This window comes from Parambassis ranga, chromosome 21 (assembly GCF_900634625.1).
Source record: "Parambassis ranga chromosome 21, fParRan2.1, whole genome shotgun sequence".
Taxonomy (NCBI): Eukaryota; Metazoa; Chordata; class Actinopteri; family Ambassidae; genus Parambassis; species Parambassis ranga.
The window spans coordinates 16,194,878-16,212,079 of NC_041041.1; the positions used below are offsets into that span (position 1 = coordinate 16,194,878).

The following is a 17,202-nucleotide window of genomic DNA, read 5'->3' on the forward strand; positions in this document are numbered from 1 at the left end:
GTCAGTGCTCAAGGCTCAGTGATGAAAGCAGAGTGTCGCGTGCATCCAGATTAGACCTAACGGTGCGTGCTGGCCACCTCATTCCCACATTACTGAAAAAAATGCTTTTTCTCTCGAATCGGAAGATTTGCTTATGGTTTGCTGAATTGTATGTGTGAAGTGTGTCCATTGACAATATTGTTTAGGGCTAAATGTGAGAACTGAGGCTAAAACGAACTGTTTTGTTATGAAATTTGGTTACCTGTCTGCATTAAGGTGGTGTGATTGTGGCTAGGATAAAATGGGCAGAAAGGAACATGTTTTTCCATATTGTGAATCTTCAGATGAGGACTACAATGCATAAAGGGATGACGTACGCTAAGTGTTTGATGTTGTTGCTGTGCTCCCATGCTTCTTAGAACTCAGTGCTGAGTGAGGACAGCCGGGTGTCTCGCTCCTCCAGATTAGACCTGCAGCCGGTGGGTGGCACTGCACAGAATGAGTTACTACTGAAATCTGAAAACAAGTTACACTAATAGCTTTAAGCAATAATTTCCTATACTCTAGGCTGCACGAGAATGCATGGTAGTGTTACTGCTGATATCTTTTTTTTCCACCTTCCTCTTTTTAGGCATCGTATGCTTCTTCTGACTTGTACAGTCTAAATGGTCTGTCCTCTTCCAGAAACCCAGGTTCAGCATTCAGTGGTTACCAGGTCTGTATACAGACAGACAGTCAGACACCCATAAACCCTTGTCTTCCTTTGGATGGACCAAAAGTCAAGATAATTTAGATGAGTAGAGTGAACACGGTATTGATTCATCTGTATTCATGTTTTGTAGTTCTACAAGTCACTCAGTCAGATCACCCAGCAGCTCTATCGTAGGGTTGGTTCCTTCATTTCCAGCTCTTTTACCCACTCAACCCTTCACTCAGTGTTAACTGACACTTGCAATTGTTCATTCACACCAGCTTCAGAAACTAAAACTGCGTTCCTTTGTCTCCAGAGCAAAATGCTTTCACTTTTTAGATTAACTCCGTGTCGTCTAAGAGTTTAAATCAGTCCTGCAGAACTAAGGAAGCCACTTGGAGGGAGTGGTCTTCAGAAAGAAATGAGTCCAGTTGCCTCGGTTTAAACTCTTGGACATAACATGACCTGGATAAATGAGAGCATCCACAGACATTTTCACTCAACATTAGTGGCCCGTCACTACACTAAAGTTTAGAATAAAGCACCAAAGATGCACAGTTAATGAAATCTCATTGTTCACACTGCTGATGCCTGAGCAGACTGCTTACCCTGTTTGTGTGTGTGTGTGACATGTTGTATGTGCAGAGCTCTTTGTATGAAGACAGTCTCTGCAGTGGGTCACGGCGAGTTGCTGGATCCGGCTCTCATGTAAGGTTTTGTTGAAATTGTGGCATTGTTTGGTGTTGTGCACCTGCGTCTAACCTGAAAACTGTAAACTTGAAAAAATTGTCTGGATTATACTAACCTGAGTAGTGCATGTGAGTCTCTGGAATATATATTCTCAGAATAATATCTTAGAGGTCAGTTGTATGATATATATACATTTTGATACTAGTGATTTATAGTCCATATTTTAGAAATATTCTTATGAGTGTGCGAGTGTGCATGCTTATTATTTGACAAGTGCTTTTTTTCTCTGCAGCCTTTAGAGTACTCTAGTTATCGCAGCTCCGGCTCCAGAGCCTCCAGCAGGGCCAGTTCAGCCCGTGCCAGTCCAGTGGTGAGAGCTCCCTATCTAAACACGACTGGGGTTGATGACTTAGCCTGCATAGGACTATGTACCACATTAAATGACAAGGCTACTGGACACGATTCTTTAGGACCATGTCAGTCTGTCATGCTGTCACACTGTAGAATTGTAGAATGTGCTGTTTGTGATTGGGGGAATTAAATCGATAATCAGGCTGTATTTTCTTTGGGTGTGACTGTAGCTCAGAGTTGGCTCAGTTTGCAGAGTTCTTCAATATGAAAGTATTTGCTCTGTATGGACAGTACAGGCAGGTATTTCCTGGTGAACCTGTACAGCACTGGCACATTTAGAATTTGCAGTCAATGTTTGTGGATTATGAGTTGAACAACATGCCAGTCTAAGGCTAAGAAAATCACTTTAATGCCTGAAATATAACTTTGAATTCTAGCCAGTGCTTTACAGAGCAGCCATCTGTCACAAGCAACAGTGCCCCAGATACAGTCCAAATGTAATCTTTGAACATTTTGAACTAAATAATTTTTTTAACCTTGATTTGAAAGCATTATCCTTTTTTGTAATCACTTTCATACTGACATTATATCTACCGTATATTTGTTAAGGACTGCACACTGTATACAAACAATTACTTTCTCTTCTCTCTGAGAAAAAAACAAACTAAGTGAAATATACTGGCTCGTCTGTGGGGAAGGCTTAAAAGTTATGATGAATCATTCTCAGTTTCTTCCCATGCCATTTTTAATGGTTCCTGTTGCGTCCTTTAAGTGTGTGGTTTCTTTGTTGTCTTGTTCCGCCCCCTGGTGGATGATGTAGGACAACTGCAGCTCTGTTGCCAGTATTTTGAGGAGCGCGGCCAGTAGCAGTGCCCTCCCCAGGGACCTGGACGATGTTACTATTCCTGATTTTTCTGACGTGAGTCGCTTTGTACCCACAGGAGGCCGAATCAGTGATGTGAGCTGAGTTTTTGCTTGTTTACGTATTTTATTTTTGCCACTCACCCATCATTTTTGTGTGCTGCACCCAGAAGTGCAGATTGTGAAATGGGTTAATTTGTGTAGAGTCTTCCAACATGTTTGTGTTCTGACTTTTCGTGTGTGACTTAGATGGGCATGTCACACTGTTGGAAGTGTTTTATAACATGGATTTGTTGTTGAATTGACTTGCTGAGTTCTGATGTCACCAATAACTCATTGTTTGCATGGTGTTTTATGTTAAAATTCTTGTGCCTTTTTTTGATGTTGATAAGTACATTGGTGGTTGGAGTACTTTAAAGTTTTGTTTGGTCTGTTTCTTAAGAATTTTTAAGGTAAATCAGCTGGTTGTAGTGAGGATTGTGGGGCTTCCTTCCTGTTCTTCTTCCTCCATCTGTTCATTTTCTTGGCCCTGTGGCATCTGACTGTTTTGTTGTTTGTTTCAACAGGTAGAGGACAGAGATTATCTCGAGAAGGTGAGTTGTACCCCTCAAAAATCCATAATGATGCATGAAGTGAAAGGCTATGAAGAATGTCTCTTGTAATAGGATAAGATAAGACTTTATTGATCGCCGGAGGGAAATTAGGTTGTTACAACAGCAGAACAAATAACAAGACAGAGCATAATGTGCTACTAGAGTAGCATAAAAACTAGAACCAGATAAGATAATTACAAATAAGCTAAAATTAAAAATAAAACAAGAATAAGAATAACGATAGATACAGATACAGATACAGATATAGATATACAGATGAGAAATGTTCAGTGGTGTGTTTTCTCTTTTTCAGGGATCTCGAGCTGCTTCTGCCTTAACAGCAGCAACCCTCACCTCGTTAGGAGGGACGTCTTCACGGAGAGGAAGTGGAGAGACAGCTCTAACTGTGGATGCTGAGACCTCCATACGAGACATCAAGGTACAATATTGTGACCAAATGCATTCGTGTTGCCTCGGTGTCGTGTTACAATAAAGGTTGTCAGATTAAACAAAATGGCAAATTATTATTATAAAAAAATGTTTAAGCTGAAGTATTAATTGCTCCCATCTTACTGTGTTCATTGTTCTGTCACAAAACTCTCTGCTTCACCTTTACTGATGCTGTCACGCTGTGCTTCTCTGCTCATCACTGCTGCACTCTTCATCAGGAGATTCATGAACTGAAGGATCAGATTCAAGATGTGGAAACCAAGTATAACCAAAACCTAAAAGAAGTCAAGGTATAAGCCTGAGACCCTCCCACAAGTCCAGACTGGTCACTAACAGATTGCTGCCCCTAGCTTGAACTGGTTTCTTTTATTTTTTATGTGCTACAGGGCACAGTAAAACTGCACAATGGGTAATTTTTATCTCCTTTTAATTGATGAGATGCTGTGCCCTGAGACTTCCTGCTCTACAGAATAAAACATTGATAACTAGGAAGGCCTTTGAATTAAAACATAAATAAACAGTGACTATTCTGTTGTCCTAACTGTTAAACATTGGCCCTATCAGCAGTACTTTCTTTCTTATACATTTTCCCTTGTAAATGTTCTCTAACGTTTGTGTAAAAATGCAAACTGCTAATCATGCTGTGGCATTTGCATGTTGCTACATGTCTTTATTTTGATTTGCTTAGCATGTACTTCCTTTCCTAAATTTTCACGTTTAAAAGTTACATGGCAAGGATAGGTGTGCAGGCTTCCTCTACCAGCTTCATCCATCTATTATTACAAAGATGCTGCTGCTAGTACTACTTGAGGACATGTCATTTCTAAACTAGCTACCCTGTTCCTTTGTTCTGGCTATGTCTTCTCCTTAGGATGCATTAACAGAGGTGGAGGAGAAGTATCGTAAGGCCATGGTGTCCAATGCCCAGCTGGATAATGAGAAAAACAACCTGATGTACCAGGTTGACACACTCAAAGACTCTCTCATGGAGCTGGAGGAGCTGCTGTCCGAGTCAAAACGGGAATTTGGAGAGAAAGTCAAGGTACAGCAGACACTCAGAGTAACTTCAAAAGTACCATCGACAATCAAACATCTCTTGTCATTCCTGAGAAAGATGAACCCCAAAACTAATTGTCTTAAATTACTTTAAGAACTGTAGATGAGAGTTGACTTTTATGTACTATTTTTGGATGCTCTGTCTGTCATATATTTCTGTGTGTCATGCATTTATCTCAATATTGAGATAAACAACCCAGCTTATTGGTTGTACCCTTGTCCCTCACAGGAATATGAGCGAGAGAAGCATGCACACAGTATGCTTCAGTTCCAGTTCAATGAAATGAAAGAGATGCTAAAACAAAGTGAAGAGCTTCTAAATGTGAGTAATTGCTCCCCAGTGTTAACATGTGTCACTGTGAGAGTAAAGCACTTAGAAAGGCCGCATGTTAGTGTGCATGTCACAAGCTTCATTTCTTTCCACACTGTAAATACTTGGACTACTTTTCTCTTTTCTTTTAAACTTTGCCTTCCTTTTCCTGCTGTTTAGGAGATCCGTCAGCTGCGTATGAAACAGGATGGTTTTGTTAGAGAAGTTTCTGATCTGCAGGAAACGGTGGAGTGGAAGGATAAAAAAATTGCGGTATGGCCTCTGAGCCCTGATCCAGCAGTTTTGCGTAATATTAGTTTCAGCTTTCACCTGTGTCTTTGCATGAAACTTCTGGTTTTCTCTGTTTCCATTACTTTGCACTCTGCCACTTGGGCACTCTGTTCAGGCCTTAGAGCGACAGAAAGAATACACAGATGCAATCCGAATTGAGCGAGATGAGCTCAGAGAGGAGGTGGTACAGCTGAAAGATATTCTGAAGGTATCTAATGTGTGCAATGGTGGCTCAAGTTCAGATTTAATTTTTACATCCACGATCTATTTTTTTAAACACATTCATGACTTTTCATAATTTCCAGTGCTCATGTTTGACTTTTTATTATCCAGAAACATGGAATAGTGTTGGGACCTGATCTGAACATCAATGGTGATGTTGGTGAGACAACAGTTGACGGGACCCCCAGTATGGACCCTGCTTCCCAGTTGGCTCAGAATTCACAGACCTCCCCAACAGAGGGGAACAGCATGCTCGGTAAAACACAATACAGAATAAAACCTTACTGCATGGCCTAGTATAATACTGATTAAAGACGTTCACTCCAAAATTCTTTAGACTAGAAATGAAAATCGATTATTGTGCTTTTTTTTCCTCTGAATTGAACTGAATTTGATAGGTGGGTAACATTTTGGAGTGAACTTTTTAATCAATAGTGTTCCTGGAAAGTCATTGCTTCCTTAACACTGATTGCACTGATCTTAAAAGATAAGCTTGGTGATGCTCTGTGATCCTGGTTGTTTTTTTTGTTTATTGAAAGGCACAGGCTCTATTTTGTTGCTGGTCTACAGCTTTAGAACTCACATTTTGAAGTCAGCAACCGAAAGACCTGACTGTCAAATTTTTACTTTGAATAAGTCTCTTTATAAAATAAAAGTGGAAATAGTTTACTTGTTTTAAGAAATAAGTTAACCAATTCTTAAATTACATCTATGTTTACATTTAAGGAGTTATATTTTCAGTGGAAACACAGTGGTCAGTGTTCAAAGACAGATTAAGATACATTTTGTTGAGAAACTGTAATTTGCAAATACCAGGCTTATCCTTTAAGATCTATCTATCTGATGTCTCTGAAATCACATCTACAGACTTGCTTTGTCTTCCTTTACTAACATCTTGGCCTTCATTGTGTTTCTCTTGCAAGTGTTATCATTTCTGTGCATACATACTGATTCTGAATCATAACTAACTCGGGTATAAAATCTTACTGGGCTGAATGGTCTTAGTCAGCCAGTGGTGGCACGTATGGCAAAGATTTATCTTGATAAGTTGTATAGAGCTTCTCTCCTTGTCACGCTGATGTACTGGGGATCAGGAGCTTCGTTTTGGCTTTCTTCTTCCTTTCTTCTTCTTGTGTTTCTCTTGGCCATTTTAGCTCTTTGCTTCTCTTTCTGGTCATTAAATCAATGAGGTATTCTGCCTTACCCTCACTCCTGCTCAGAGACTTACTGATGAAGAAGTGTTAAAACTTTTTTTTTTGGCCCTCTATCCACCGTGTGCTCTTCATGATCTCTCAGGCAATACAGAGGAGACTCATTTGCGGAGTAGTGGAGAGGAAGAGGTGGATCCAGAGCAGCAACAAGAAATGCATGAGGAAGCCAAAGAGAATCACTTGAGCTTTGATAAAACACCCTGTGCTGATGTCACACTAGAAATCACCAGTGAAGAACAGCCTGCAGAAGAACAACACACATGTTTACCCAGACACGAAGACCACACTGGAGAAAATAGCCTCAGCAAAGACTTAGATGTTGACATTAAAGACTCTGCAACCATAGAAACCAAAGATATAATCGTTTGCAGCCCTGAACAAATTCAACCTGACACATGCCCTGAGGAAAATGTTCCAGAAACACAGATATCTGAGGGGGCAACTAATCCAGGTTTAGACCAGACGGAAATCAAAAGTAGTAGAGTCCACACACAGAGTGATGTTAGAGAGGCCTGTGATGATCTTTCTGGAAGGCAGGGCAGTAAAAAGGAAGTCGTCATAGAAGAAGGTTCTCCTAATGAGTTCACCTTTTCTGAACCAAGCACCCAAACTCACCAAGAGCCTGAGAAAGTTGAAGAGGCAGAAAATGATGAGGCAGAGGAAGAGCCAAGTAAATCTCAGGCTCAGGGTACTACTTCTACAGGGAAAAAGAAGAAAAAGAAGAAGAGAGGAAAAAAGAAAGCAGGCTCTCATGATAACAAGAACGAGCAGAAAGAAAAATGTAAAACTGAAAAAGATAGAGAATCAGCAGCGGGAGAAAATAGGTGTATAACTGTTAATGAAACCATAGGGGAGTCAAAGACCGATGAGAATGAGCAGAACAAGCAAGGACCTGAGAAAGTAGCTGCAGAAGACAAAAAGGAACCCACTGAAATACTTTCAGCCACAGAGACTCTCAAAGAAGCAATAATAGATCATAATTCAAATGAGGGCCAAACTTTGGAGCTCAAGACAGTAGAAGAAGAAATAATGGAATCACCCACTGAGACTGCTGGTCAAGAAAGAATAGATCATGTAATGGATGAACAGAATGAAGAAACAGCATCAGTAGAGCCAGTGGAACCCACTCGTGATGACACAACACATGAATGCAGGAAGGAAGATAGTCAACAGACAGAAACGGAGAAAGAAGAAGAAGTGGAGTCTATACAAAATTCGGAGCAGGAGGCCAAACTCAGTACAAATGTCATCAACAATGATGGTGATGACAGAGAGTATACTTTGAGTGTAGATAACTCTAAAGGAGAAGATACCTTTACTAATGACATCATCAATACTGAGACAGAAAGTGTTGAAGTGGGGGGTGAGTGTGTTGATGAGATGAAATCTGAGTGCACAGCTACCAACAGTCTCGAACTAACCAGAAATGAAAACACTGAAGCTGAGTCACATGGGGGTGATGTAGCTGCTGATGAAGCTGAATCCACAGCTCCGTCTCCTGATGACTTCACCGGTTTTAAGAGCTCGTTTGACTCGCAGCCATCTGCAGCCATGAACTCGGCCTGCAATGATCCTCCTGTTGGGTTTTCTGGTAATGTTCCAAATGAGGCAGATGATGGGGAGCCAGTAATAGAGACTCAGGAAGAATGCTGCACTGTTTCTCCCACTTTTAAAGATGACACATCAGAATCAAAACAAGACGGAGCAGGAAGGGAGGAGACGAACGGAGACTCAAAGGAACCTGGAGATGTGGTCCACAGTGACAGTGAATGTGTAACACAAAATCCTGAGACACGTTTGCTGAAAGAGGAGGATCATCTGGACTATGTAGACTCTAAGACATTACAGTATGATGATCAGATTGATGAATCAAATACAGAAATGTCTCTAAAAACAGAAGATGCTTCACCCTCTACAGAGACTGCTTCACCTGTTAAGCAGAAGGCTGATGCTGCAGAACACCCAGACCATAAAAACCAACCCAATAAAGAGGAAAGTGAGCCAATTGTTTGTATTGTGGCTGAACCACAGCATGAATTCAACAAAGACAAATGTGAGAACAATGACTGCTCTCAACCTGTCCAGCCAAACAGTGATGAAGAGGACGGTGAAGACGAAGAAGGACGATCTTTTGATTTTGATGACATGGATATGGAAGCAGCTATAGTATCTGATCCTCACAGTGATCAAGAATTGGAGGAGGGAGTTGAAGTCAAGCAAGATGAGAGCAGTGCAGGGCTGTGCCAAAGTAATGCTGAGTCAAATGGAAATACAGCTGACAGCAGGGATGAGACGTGTGAGGTTAAAAAGTGTACCCATGTAGATGCTTTGCCTCAAGAACAGCCAAAGTTGGACAATGTGTGTGCAGATCCACAGGTGATCCTTACAGAGGATGGTGTTGCAGAGGCTGGGTCCTCACTGGTAGAGGAAGGGTTAGATGCTGTCAAGCATGAGTTGCAGGAGGAAAATTTGGATTTAGCAAAGAGTGCAGACCAAGTAGCCATCAACAAAGAGGCGCCGCCTTCAGGGAGAGATGTGAAGAAGAGTAGCAAGAAGGGCAAAGGCAAGGGCAAAGAGGACTGTAAGATGTCTTAGTCTACAGACAGTGTTGCTCCCTATACTTCTCTATGATTAGCTGCATACATTGCTGTAAACAAAAAAATCTCACAGCACTTTGATTCTTTCACAAATGAACATTGGTGTAAGTATGTACATTATATTATCTTAATTTGTCTTCATGAGGTCATATGTACAAAAAGGCAAACAATCAGACAGTGATAAATTTTGGACCAAACTGCACTCAATGTAACATTTCATTACTCACTGAAGCACATTTATTGCCGTTTGTAATGTGTCGTTGAAAATACTGCTTTGAAACAACAGTAACCCAGACCATTTTGTTATTCTCTATGCATTCATTAGAAGTTCATCTCACGCTCATATGTACACATACACTTCTGTAAAACCCAGTATTATTGTATTAAGTTAAAAATAGAAATGCTAGAAATTGATCACTTTGAATCCATTTTCACTTCCAATTACTCTGCTACACACAAAACATGATACAGTTTGTTTGCATTTATTTGCACTAAATGGAAAATGTTGAAATTCTAATAAATACCCTAATGCTACCTTTTGAAAATGTTTGAAATGCATGGACTCTTTGAAAGAAACAAGAAATTTTGAAACAGTTCTTATAGCACACACCTGACCCTCAGTGATACCTTATACCATATTCTGTGCAGTCATATAGTGTGATTGTAGTTGTAGAAGCTGTGTGCTCTTGCAGTGACCCTCCTCTCCACAGTTGCATGCTAACATCCCCCCTCAACCCCTCACACTTCTCACTCCCTCCATGGATGCCTGCTCTGTTGCATGCATCAACCTCAGCACCCTTCCTCCCATCTCCTTGGCTCCTCCCAACCCTGGTATGTTAACGTACCTTTTTTTTTTTTTATAGTTGGACATTACTGTAATTGTTGTTGAAAGTGATGTTGTACGCACTGTGATGAGCTTTTCTGAGACTGTGCCTTGTCTTTCAGAGATCCGCCTAAGGAAACTGGTGGATGAGCGTGAAAAAATGATAGAACAGGTGAGTCAGTGAGGCATCCAATTTCTCTGGACCTTTCTGTTCGTACAGTCTCTCTGTGAGCATGTGTGGGTTTTCTTTCGGTACACCAGCTTCCTCCCACGTTCCAAAGAGATGTTCATTGATGACTCTAAATTGACCAAGAGTGGTTGTTTGTCTCTGTGCGGCCCTGCAATAGACTGTCGGCCTGTCCAGGGTGGATCTCAGCTGCCAACCACTGACAATGGGGATAGGGTCCTGCCCCCAGTGACCACCCTGTCATTTCAGATATTTACTTTCAATTTTGTTCTGACCTGGTCGCTTATGAGAGAGGAAGTATGCACCATTTCATAATAGCATCATATCTAAGCATTACCCTGTCATGTATGCTTCCATTTTCAGGTAAAGAAACTAAAGTCTCAGCTGGAACAAAAGACTCAGAAGAATGGCACAGACAACTCCAGTCCAGATGGAGAAATAGTTGAAAACGGCAATGATCCCAACATAATGGAATTGCAAAGTAAGTGTACATGAGGCTGAAAACAGCTTAGTAATGTCAGCGTTTCCAACAAGTGATAAAATGTACTCTTCTAATTATTGCAGGAGACTCTAACAGGCAAGTGAGTGACTTGAAGTTCAAACTGGTGAAGGCTGAACAAGAAGTGACTGCTTTAGAACAAAACGTAAGCTCCGATTTCTGATCCATCTTACCATCTCCTGTACTCAGAATGATGACAGCGATCTCATGTCTTTGGTACCCAGGTGACCAGACTTGAGGGTCATGTGACACGCTACAAATCTGCTGCAGAAAATGCAGAAAAAGTAGAGGATGAGCTGAAGGCAGAGAAACGCAAACTACAACGAGAGGTGTGTGGTTTTGTCATGCTGAAACTATAAAGCTGCCTTATTAAGAAGATCGGGCTAATTTAAAGTCTTTCTCTGTGTTTGACCCGACAGTTGCGGTCAGCACTGGACAAGATCGATGAACTTGAGTCAAACAACAGCCACCTCTCGAAAAGACTGGAGAAGATGAAGTCTAGCCGTGGCATGGCACAGACTCCATAGTGGTCGCACACATCAGCTCCACCTTCCAAACCTGGCTGATCACTGAAGTCATCCTGTAGTCTGGGATTTTTTCATCTGCCCTTACATCAGCATTAAAAGAAAATATAGCAAAAATTCTTTCTTCCCACAGAATATCCACGAGCAATGTGCCATTTTTTTTGTCTTTTTTTGAGAATTCTTCTTAGCACCGTGCCCTCTCTCAGAAAGTACATATAAAGCAAAGGGAGCTGTTTATGCACCTCCATCATGACTGTTTAAACCTCAGCACTGCTCTGCTGAATGGGGGATAAGCACCATGGAAAGTGTGTGGAATTCAAGTTGTTGTACACATGTAGTCTCCTCAAGGAGGATGGACAAATTCAAGACGAGGAGTTAGCATCACCAACCTCCATGGCTCAAGACTGTTACCCTCAGAGGGCATCAGTGCTTTGTGTTTTATTCTCACCTGAGTTTTTTTCTCATTTGCATCCAAAGCCAAAGTATTTTACCATACAAGACCCTTCTCACATAACTGGATTCAGTCTAATCATCACAGTATTTGATGTATTCAGCAGTTGACTGAACATTGAACAAGTTTGACCCACAGTGTGTACTCACCCTCTGCTGCGATCCAGTTATATCTCAGCTTCTTCCTGCTTCATGTAGTAGGTCACTGGTTGGCTCTTGTGCACACAAGTAAATGCTGAGACTTACTGAAGTAATGTGACGACAGGGACTCAAAGCGGTGTTAGCAAGGAACACACTGGGGAGATGCTGCTGCTGCTTCACTGTTTACAAAGCTTAAACATGTTTGTAAGGAAACAACTGTAACCTTTGTGCAATAAAATTTCAGTCTATGCAGTTTCTTCAGCTTTGCATTTTAGTCCTGGAGGCAAGACTGCTGAAGAGTTGTTTCAATGATGCAATGTGTTATTCTTGCTATGTTCTGTATGTCAGAGACAGATTGGAGGCCAAGCTTGGCCATTCATTCCTGACACAGGGACAGTAGTGTGAAAAGCTCCAGAATACACAAACATTCTGACATATGTCTGATGGAATTTGTATTTCTTTATGGGATCAGCAGGATTGCAATATCATGGAGTGTGTGTGTGTGTGTGTTGGTACATGTGACCAGGATCTATGCTCTATACCATGTGGTGGCATATCCTGGCTCATTTTTTTGTGTGGCTGCATCACAATGTTGAATTTCCACTTTCAGGATCAAGATTTGTTTAATACAAAATACTGATTTATTTATTTCATTGTCTACATCACATTAATCTGCAGTGTCATCCAGGTTTGGTGGTTGGTCTGCTGGGTAACACAGTGTCAGAATCCTGCTGCGTCTTGGTCCTCAGACTATCGCAGTATGTCCTATTTTGAATGCGCTGAATCATGCGGCGGCCGTAGAAGTCACGATAATCTGCTGGAAGTTCATCCAGAGCGTGCAGCGCTCTCTCCAGCACCTGCAGGGCTCGAGCTGCAGCCACTGGATCTTTATTGCCATATGGGTCTTTTTTGTCATAGCTGTCTGCAGGTAGATGGCGCCAGAACACATTCACACCAATGCCAAACTGAAGTGCAAGAGTATTATGGAACCACAGAGCTGAGGAAGGAGACACTAGATAATGTAGACCATCAGGAATATTTCTGTACTCTACTGTTACAGACAGTTCTCCTTACCAGGGATAAAAAGCAGGTCTCCAGGTTCCAGCACACACTCGTATCTCTTAGCCTTCACAAAGTCAGGAAACTGTTCCAAACTGGGGGCATCAATGTCCAGAACCTCTGACTTATCACCTGAAGGGTTACAGTTAAAATCACACCAAGCCAATGCATCCAATAAAGTCAATCTATATCAGAACTTGAATGGTACAGGCTCCAAAAAAAAAGCCAAGCTGTCAGTTTGTGTGACTACTGTGTATATTGTCTCTGCAGATTTAGACACTGACGCTTTTCTGGAGTTCCTAACCTGAGAGGTAGAGGTGCAATGCATCCTGGGGGCTGTAAAGAACCACTCTTTTCCTCCCTGTCACCTGAGCCAGCAGGTTGTCCATCACCTGAAAGAAGGAGCCCAGAGAGAAGAACATTTTTTCTCCTACTAATAACACACTAAGGATAGTTGCATCTCACTATGAAAATACAACAAATCAGACCAAAGTGTCTCACATCATAGTGTGTCCACAGCTGCAGACCGCAGGAGCTGATGCGAAAGACGCTGGAGAAAAACTGATCAGACTCAAAGAAGTGTGGCAGGTGAAAATCCTCTGCCAAGTCTGGGAACTGTTTGCTAAGATCAGCAGGGTCCTACAGGAGAAGAGCAACCGTTTCCTTTTCACATTGACATGACATCCAATGCCTAACTGGCTAACTTCAGCCAGCAAAGTCTTCTCACCTTCCGTACGTCCTCTCCCAGTGATCGCAGATAGTAGCTTTCATCCTACAAACGACAGAGTTTGTGTCATTAATGGAATAATACTGTCACTAAGCTGAATGTATATCTGTATAAACCATTTTTAATTTGTTCTTTTTTTTTGTTCTCACCTCAGACAGAAAGAAGTCAGAGTGTTTTGTCTCAGAGGCTCTTTTAACAAATTCATTAAATGGCAGAGTCCTGAGAATACAACAAAATATTCACATATACCATACATATAACTTGTAATATACTACAGAATGGAAGACACTGGATTCAGAGAGGGAGGTGTGTGTGTGTGTGTGTGTGTGTGTGAGAGAGAGAGGGGGGGTCTCACTTGTAGACAAAGTTTTTGTGAAGGAAATCCATCTGTGGCACAGTGGACACATGAATCTTCACCTCCTTATCGCCTCCTTTTTGTCCTAGATATTGAACTGTCCACTTGTCCAGGCATGGCCCCAGGCTCACTCCTTTCAGCACGGCTGGCCTGCGCTGGAGAAGGACTCTTTATTAGACATGGAGATGAGACCTGTGTTCAATGTAAGCTGCAGGATTTTTAAAAGCAGCTGGTGAAACATCATTTAAGCTACAACAAGAGTAAAAGAAGTCTTGCGGTGTAGCCATTTTTTCTGACGTCATGAGTTAAACAGCCCTTGTAGTTGGCAGAATAATCTTACCTTTGGATAAATGTCTCGTAGAAACACGTCCCTGTTTACTTCAGTATAAAGCGGCACAGGTATCTTTTCCTGTTGCTCCATTAAACGTGATTCTCTTGAGCAGCCCTTCGCTTGTGGTCTGTAGTCTTCCTCGGCGGGTGTTACATTGGTAATGTTCCTGTAGAAACAAAATAATTGATTGTATAAATCTACCAATAAAAAAGCAGTGCAACGTTTCAATATATTTTAAACTAGTGCTGTTGTTAAATGATATTGTGATAGTGTCACAAGCTTGTAGTTTCGATCATCATGGTGTGTATGGTTTTTATTAGTTCGTTGTTTCTATCCGGACGATTTAGGGAAACGGACAAGACGCATTCAGTCAATAAAGATGGCGCTGCCCATGTTAAGAGGTTGTTACAGGTTGCCATCGTCGCTTTGCTTTACTCGTCTATGTTTAAAGGAAGGAATCGTTGTGAACCGGTCCGGTAAAACGCAGCTACCTCCCTCATTAACGGCCTCTGTTGCAGTAGCGGTCCGTCACTTCAGCTCGGACCGGGGAGATCAAACAAACAACCAGAAGGTGGTGGTGGTAGGCATCCCGAACCCTTTCATCTGGTTCCGCACAAGGATTTACTACTTTCTGATCAGGACTTACTTTGACAATGAGTTCAGCATTGAAGAATTCACAGAGGGAGCCAAACAGGTCTGTCAAAACGTGAAAACAAATGGTGATAAGTGTGTTGTTGGCTAGCTAACGTCTCCTCAACAGCTACTAGGTTACTAGCAACAACAAAAGTGACACCGTGTCATTTCTGATTTCTGCTCTGTTAATGATGAGGACGTTGATGACTCTTGCAGGCCTTCTCCCATGTGTCCAGGCTGTTGTCCCGGTGTCAGTTCACAGCTCTGGAGGGGCTCGTAGCTAAAGACGTGAGTATGGTAACAGAGCCAATCCAAACGGCTGTTATCCACAATGTACACACATTACGGGCTGATTCCAGTCCATAATGTCATAATAACTTTTTTTTTTACAGAGTTTAAATGTAATAATCAACCCCAAAAGTCAGATCAGTACTCAGTTTATCAAGCTCTCCTGTCTTGGATTTAATAGCATTAAATATGTGACAGCTTGACTGACAATCGTCTACAGATAAGATCATTATAAAGAATTGTATTTTACAAATCTTAGCACGATCAGGATCTGGTATCAAAGGATAACTTGGATTAATTTTGAAATTCTTGGATACATTTTTGAAAGTCTGTATCCTGTCTGGTCGTTGCAGGTGATTGGAAAACTGGAGGAAAAGTGCAGTGTGCTCCCATCCAACTACAAGAAAGCACTTTCTGCAGATCCTGATGAGATCATGTACACAACACCTGGTGACGTGGGGATCTTCTATGATGATAATGGTAACCATCAAGTGTTGTCATGCTCTGTTTTTGGCTTCCTTTTTACCAGCAACTGACACAAAGGAAATAGAAACACTAGGAAACTGATCCTCGTGTTGTGAGCCTGATATGTCAAGAAATGCCATCACACTGTGAATTTATGTGCCTATATTTCTGTTTAGATATTTACCCAATTTTCAGTCTAATATTGTTGTGTGTGTCTTTAAACTATCAGACACTTTTTTGTCTGTAGGTGTGATTAGTTTTGTCACCCAGTGTCCGTATTATTTTATAGGGAGGAAGTTTGTCAGTATCCTGATGCGTTTCTGGTATCTGACGAGCGCACAGCTTCCAGATGACAGTATGGAGGGGACTCGTTTCTTTAAGGTGGCTATTAAAGGTGAAGAGAGGGAACCAGAAACTAAGAGGCTTCTAACTGCAATTTATGAGTAAGTATTTATCTGTCAGGAGTGCAGTGGCTCAGGCATGTAAATATTAAAAATCTGTCTGTGATAAATCATCCTGATCTTTCTTCTGTTTTTTTTCTGGTAGATTCCAAAGGGAATTTACTAAAGGAGTGCCTCCAGACTGGATCATCACAAGGATAGAACACTCCAAGCTTTTGGATTGAGGTGGCTTTGATTGAGGCGGAGGTGCCTGTTGAACACAGATGTAAAATTCCCTCAGTATTTGCTTTCATTAAATTTGGCAAAACCAGCTCATGATTATCCACAGAGGGAAATCAGGACACAGGTCCTCCCTGGGAGGACAGAGGAAAGCTCCAGGATAGTGCGGGATTCTTCACTATTTACTGCAAAAGAGACAAGAGCCAAACACAACGACTTTCTTAGATGTTGCCTAGAACTTTCTGCACTGTAACAGTGTTTATATTCTAGTTTTCTTTAACAATTTACTATGTCACAGAAACCAGTGATTACAACTCTTGCTTTCAAAGGTTTGGTACTTTCAGCAATACCAGAGAAATCAAATATTATTTTCAGCTAGAAAAATTTTAATAACAGACTGAACAGTGTAATAGACAGACAAACCACACTCCGTTTGTCCTGATGAACTGCCCTCTTTCCGATTATTGGCTGATGCTGTCTGACTAAAGTCTGCAATGATTTTTTTTTGATTATGATGCCGCACAGACTTTCATACTTAAAGGCATACTGATGTGTATGATAACTGTAAAAACATGATTCTGATGTAGGACTGTGCTATAAAGGTGTTTCCACTATGTGTGCCTGATTAAAAATATATCTTTAGCACCCCCCAACACACACACATAACACACAAAATGTATCTATGTGTTACTGCGGCATCAATCTTTATTTTATTAAAGATTTGAGAAATTAAGTTATGTGCTGTAAGTTTCCTACAGTATTTTTGACTCTCAACAGATATTGTTATAACTCATTTTT

The 17,202-nt window shown here is 41.2% G+C and overlaps 3 protein-coding genes across 12 annotated transcripts in view; 2 read left to right on the plus strand and 1 right to left on the minus strand.

The window, feature by feature from the left end:
- Positions 1 to 12,178, plus strand: part of lrrfip1a (leucine rich repeat (in FLII) interacting protein 1a) — a 32,452-nt gene extending 20,274 nt beyond the window's left edge. For 2 of the 10 annotated variants that reach the window (XM_028393927.1, XM_028393923.1), the window contains 15 exons: positions 6 to 62; positions 399 to 458; positions 611 to 694; positions 1,316 to 1,378; positions 1,653 to 1,730; positions 2,532 to 2,669; positions 3,139 to 3,165; positions 3,479 to 3,604; positions 3,834 to 3,905; positions 4,487 to 4,657; positions 4,901 to 4,993; positions 5,162 to 5,254; positions 5,388 to 5,480; positions 5,606 to 5,750; positions 6,791 to 9,847. In XM_028393927.1, coding sequence (XP_028249728.1) covers positions 6 to 62; positions 399 to 458; positions 611 to 694; positions 1,316 to 1,378; positions 1,653 to 1,730; positions 2,532 to 2,669; positions 3,139 to 3,165; positions 3,479 to 3,604; positions 3,834 to 3,905; positions 4,487 to 4,657; positions 4,901 to 4,993; positions 5,162 to 5,254; positions 5,388 to 5,480; positions 5,606 to 5,750; positions 6,791 to 9,300 — 3,810 coding nt within the window. In that variant the 3' untranslated portion in view covers positions 9,301 to 9,847. Of the gene's footprint in view, positions 1 to 5; positions 63 to 398; positions 459 to 610; positions 695 to 1,315; positions 1,379 to 1,652; positions 1,731 to 2,531; positions 2,670 to 3,138; positions 3,166 to 3,478; positions 3,605 to 3,833; positions 3,906 to 4,486; positions 4,658 to 4,900; positions 4,994 to 5,161; positions 5,255 to 5,387; positions 5,481 to 5,605; positions 5,751 to 6,790; positions 9,848 to 10,247; positions 10,298 to 10,675; positions 10,794 to 10,876; positions 10,957 to 11,035; positions 11,141 to 11,230 lie in introns of those variants that run through there. The other 8 variants (XM_028393930.1, XM_028393931.1, XM_028393932.1 and 5 more) reach the window with 7 other exon arrangements.
- Positions 12,179 to 12,548: 370 nt separating this feature from the next.
- Positions 12,549 to 15,265, minus strand: tyw5 (tRNA-yW synthesizing protein 5). Its single transcript, XM_028393934.1, has 9 exons — positions 15,045 to 15,265; positions 14,408 to 14,564; positions 14,068 to 14,222; positions 13,862 to 13,931; positions 13,713 to 13,757; positions 13,487 to 13,624; positions 13,290 to 13,377; positions 13,001 to 13,117; positions 12,549 to 12,923 (listed from the first exon to the last, which is right to left on the minus strand). The coding sequence occupies exons 1-9, from the start codon at positions 15,062 to 15,064 to the stop codon at positions 12,607 to 12,609; spliced, it is 1,107 nt and encodes a 368-aa protein (XP_028249735.1). The 5' UTR covers positions 15,065 to 15,265; the 3' UTR covers positions 12,549 to 12,606.
- maip1 (matrix AAA peptidase interacting protein 1) lies at positions 14,762 to 17,137 on the plus strand. Its single transcript, XM_028393935.1, has 5 exons — positions 14,762 to 15,092; positions 15,248 to 15,319; positions 15,673 to 15,799; positions 16,074 to 16,227; positions 16,331 to 17,137. The coding sequence occupies exons 1-5, from the start codon at positions 14,778 to 14,780 to the stop codon at positions 16,407 to 16,409; spliced, it is 747 nt and encodes a 248-aa protein (XP_028249736.1). The 5' UTR covers positions 14,762 to 14,777; the 3' UTR covers positions 16,410 to 17,137.
- The last annotated feature ends 65 nt before the right edge of the window (positions 17,138 to 17,202 follow it).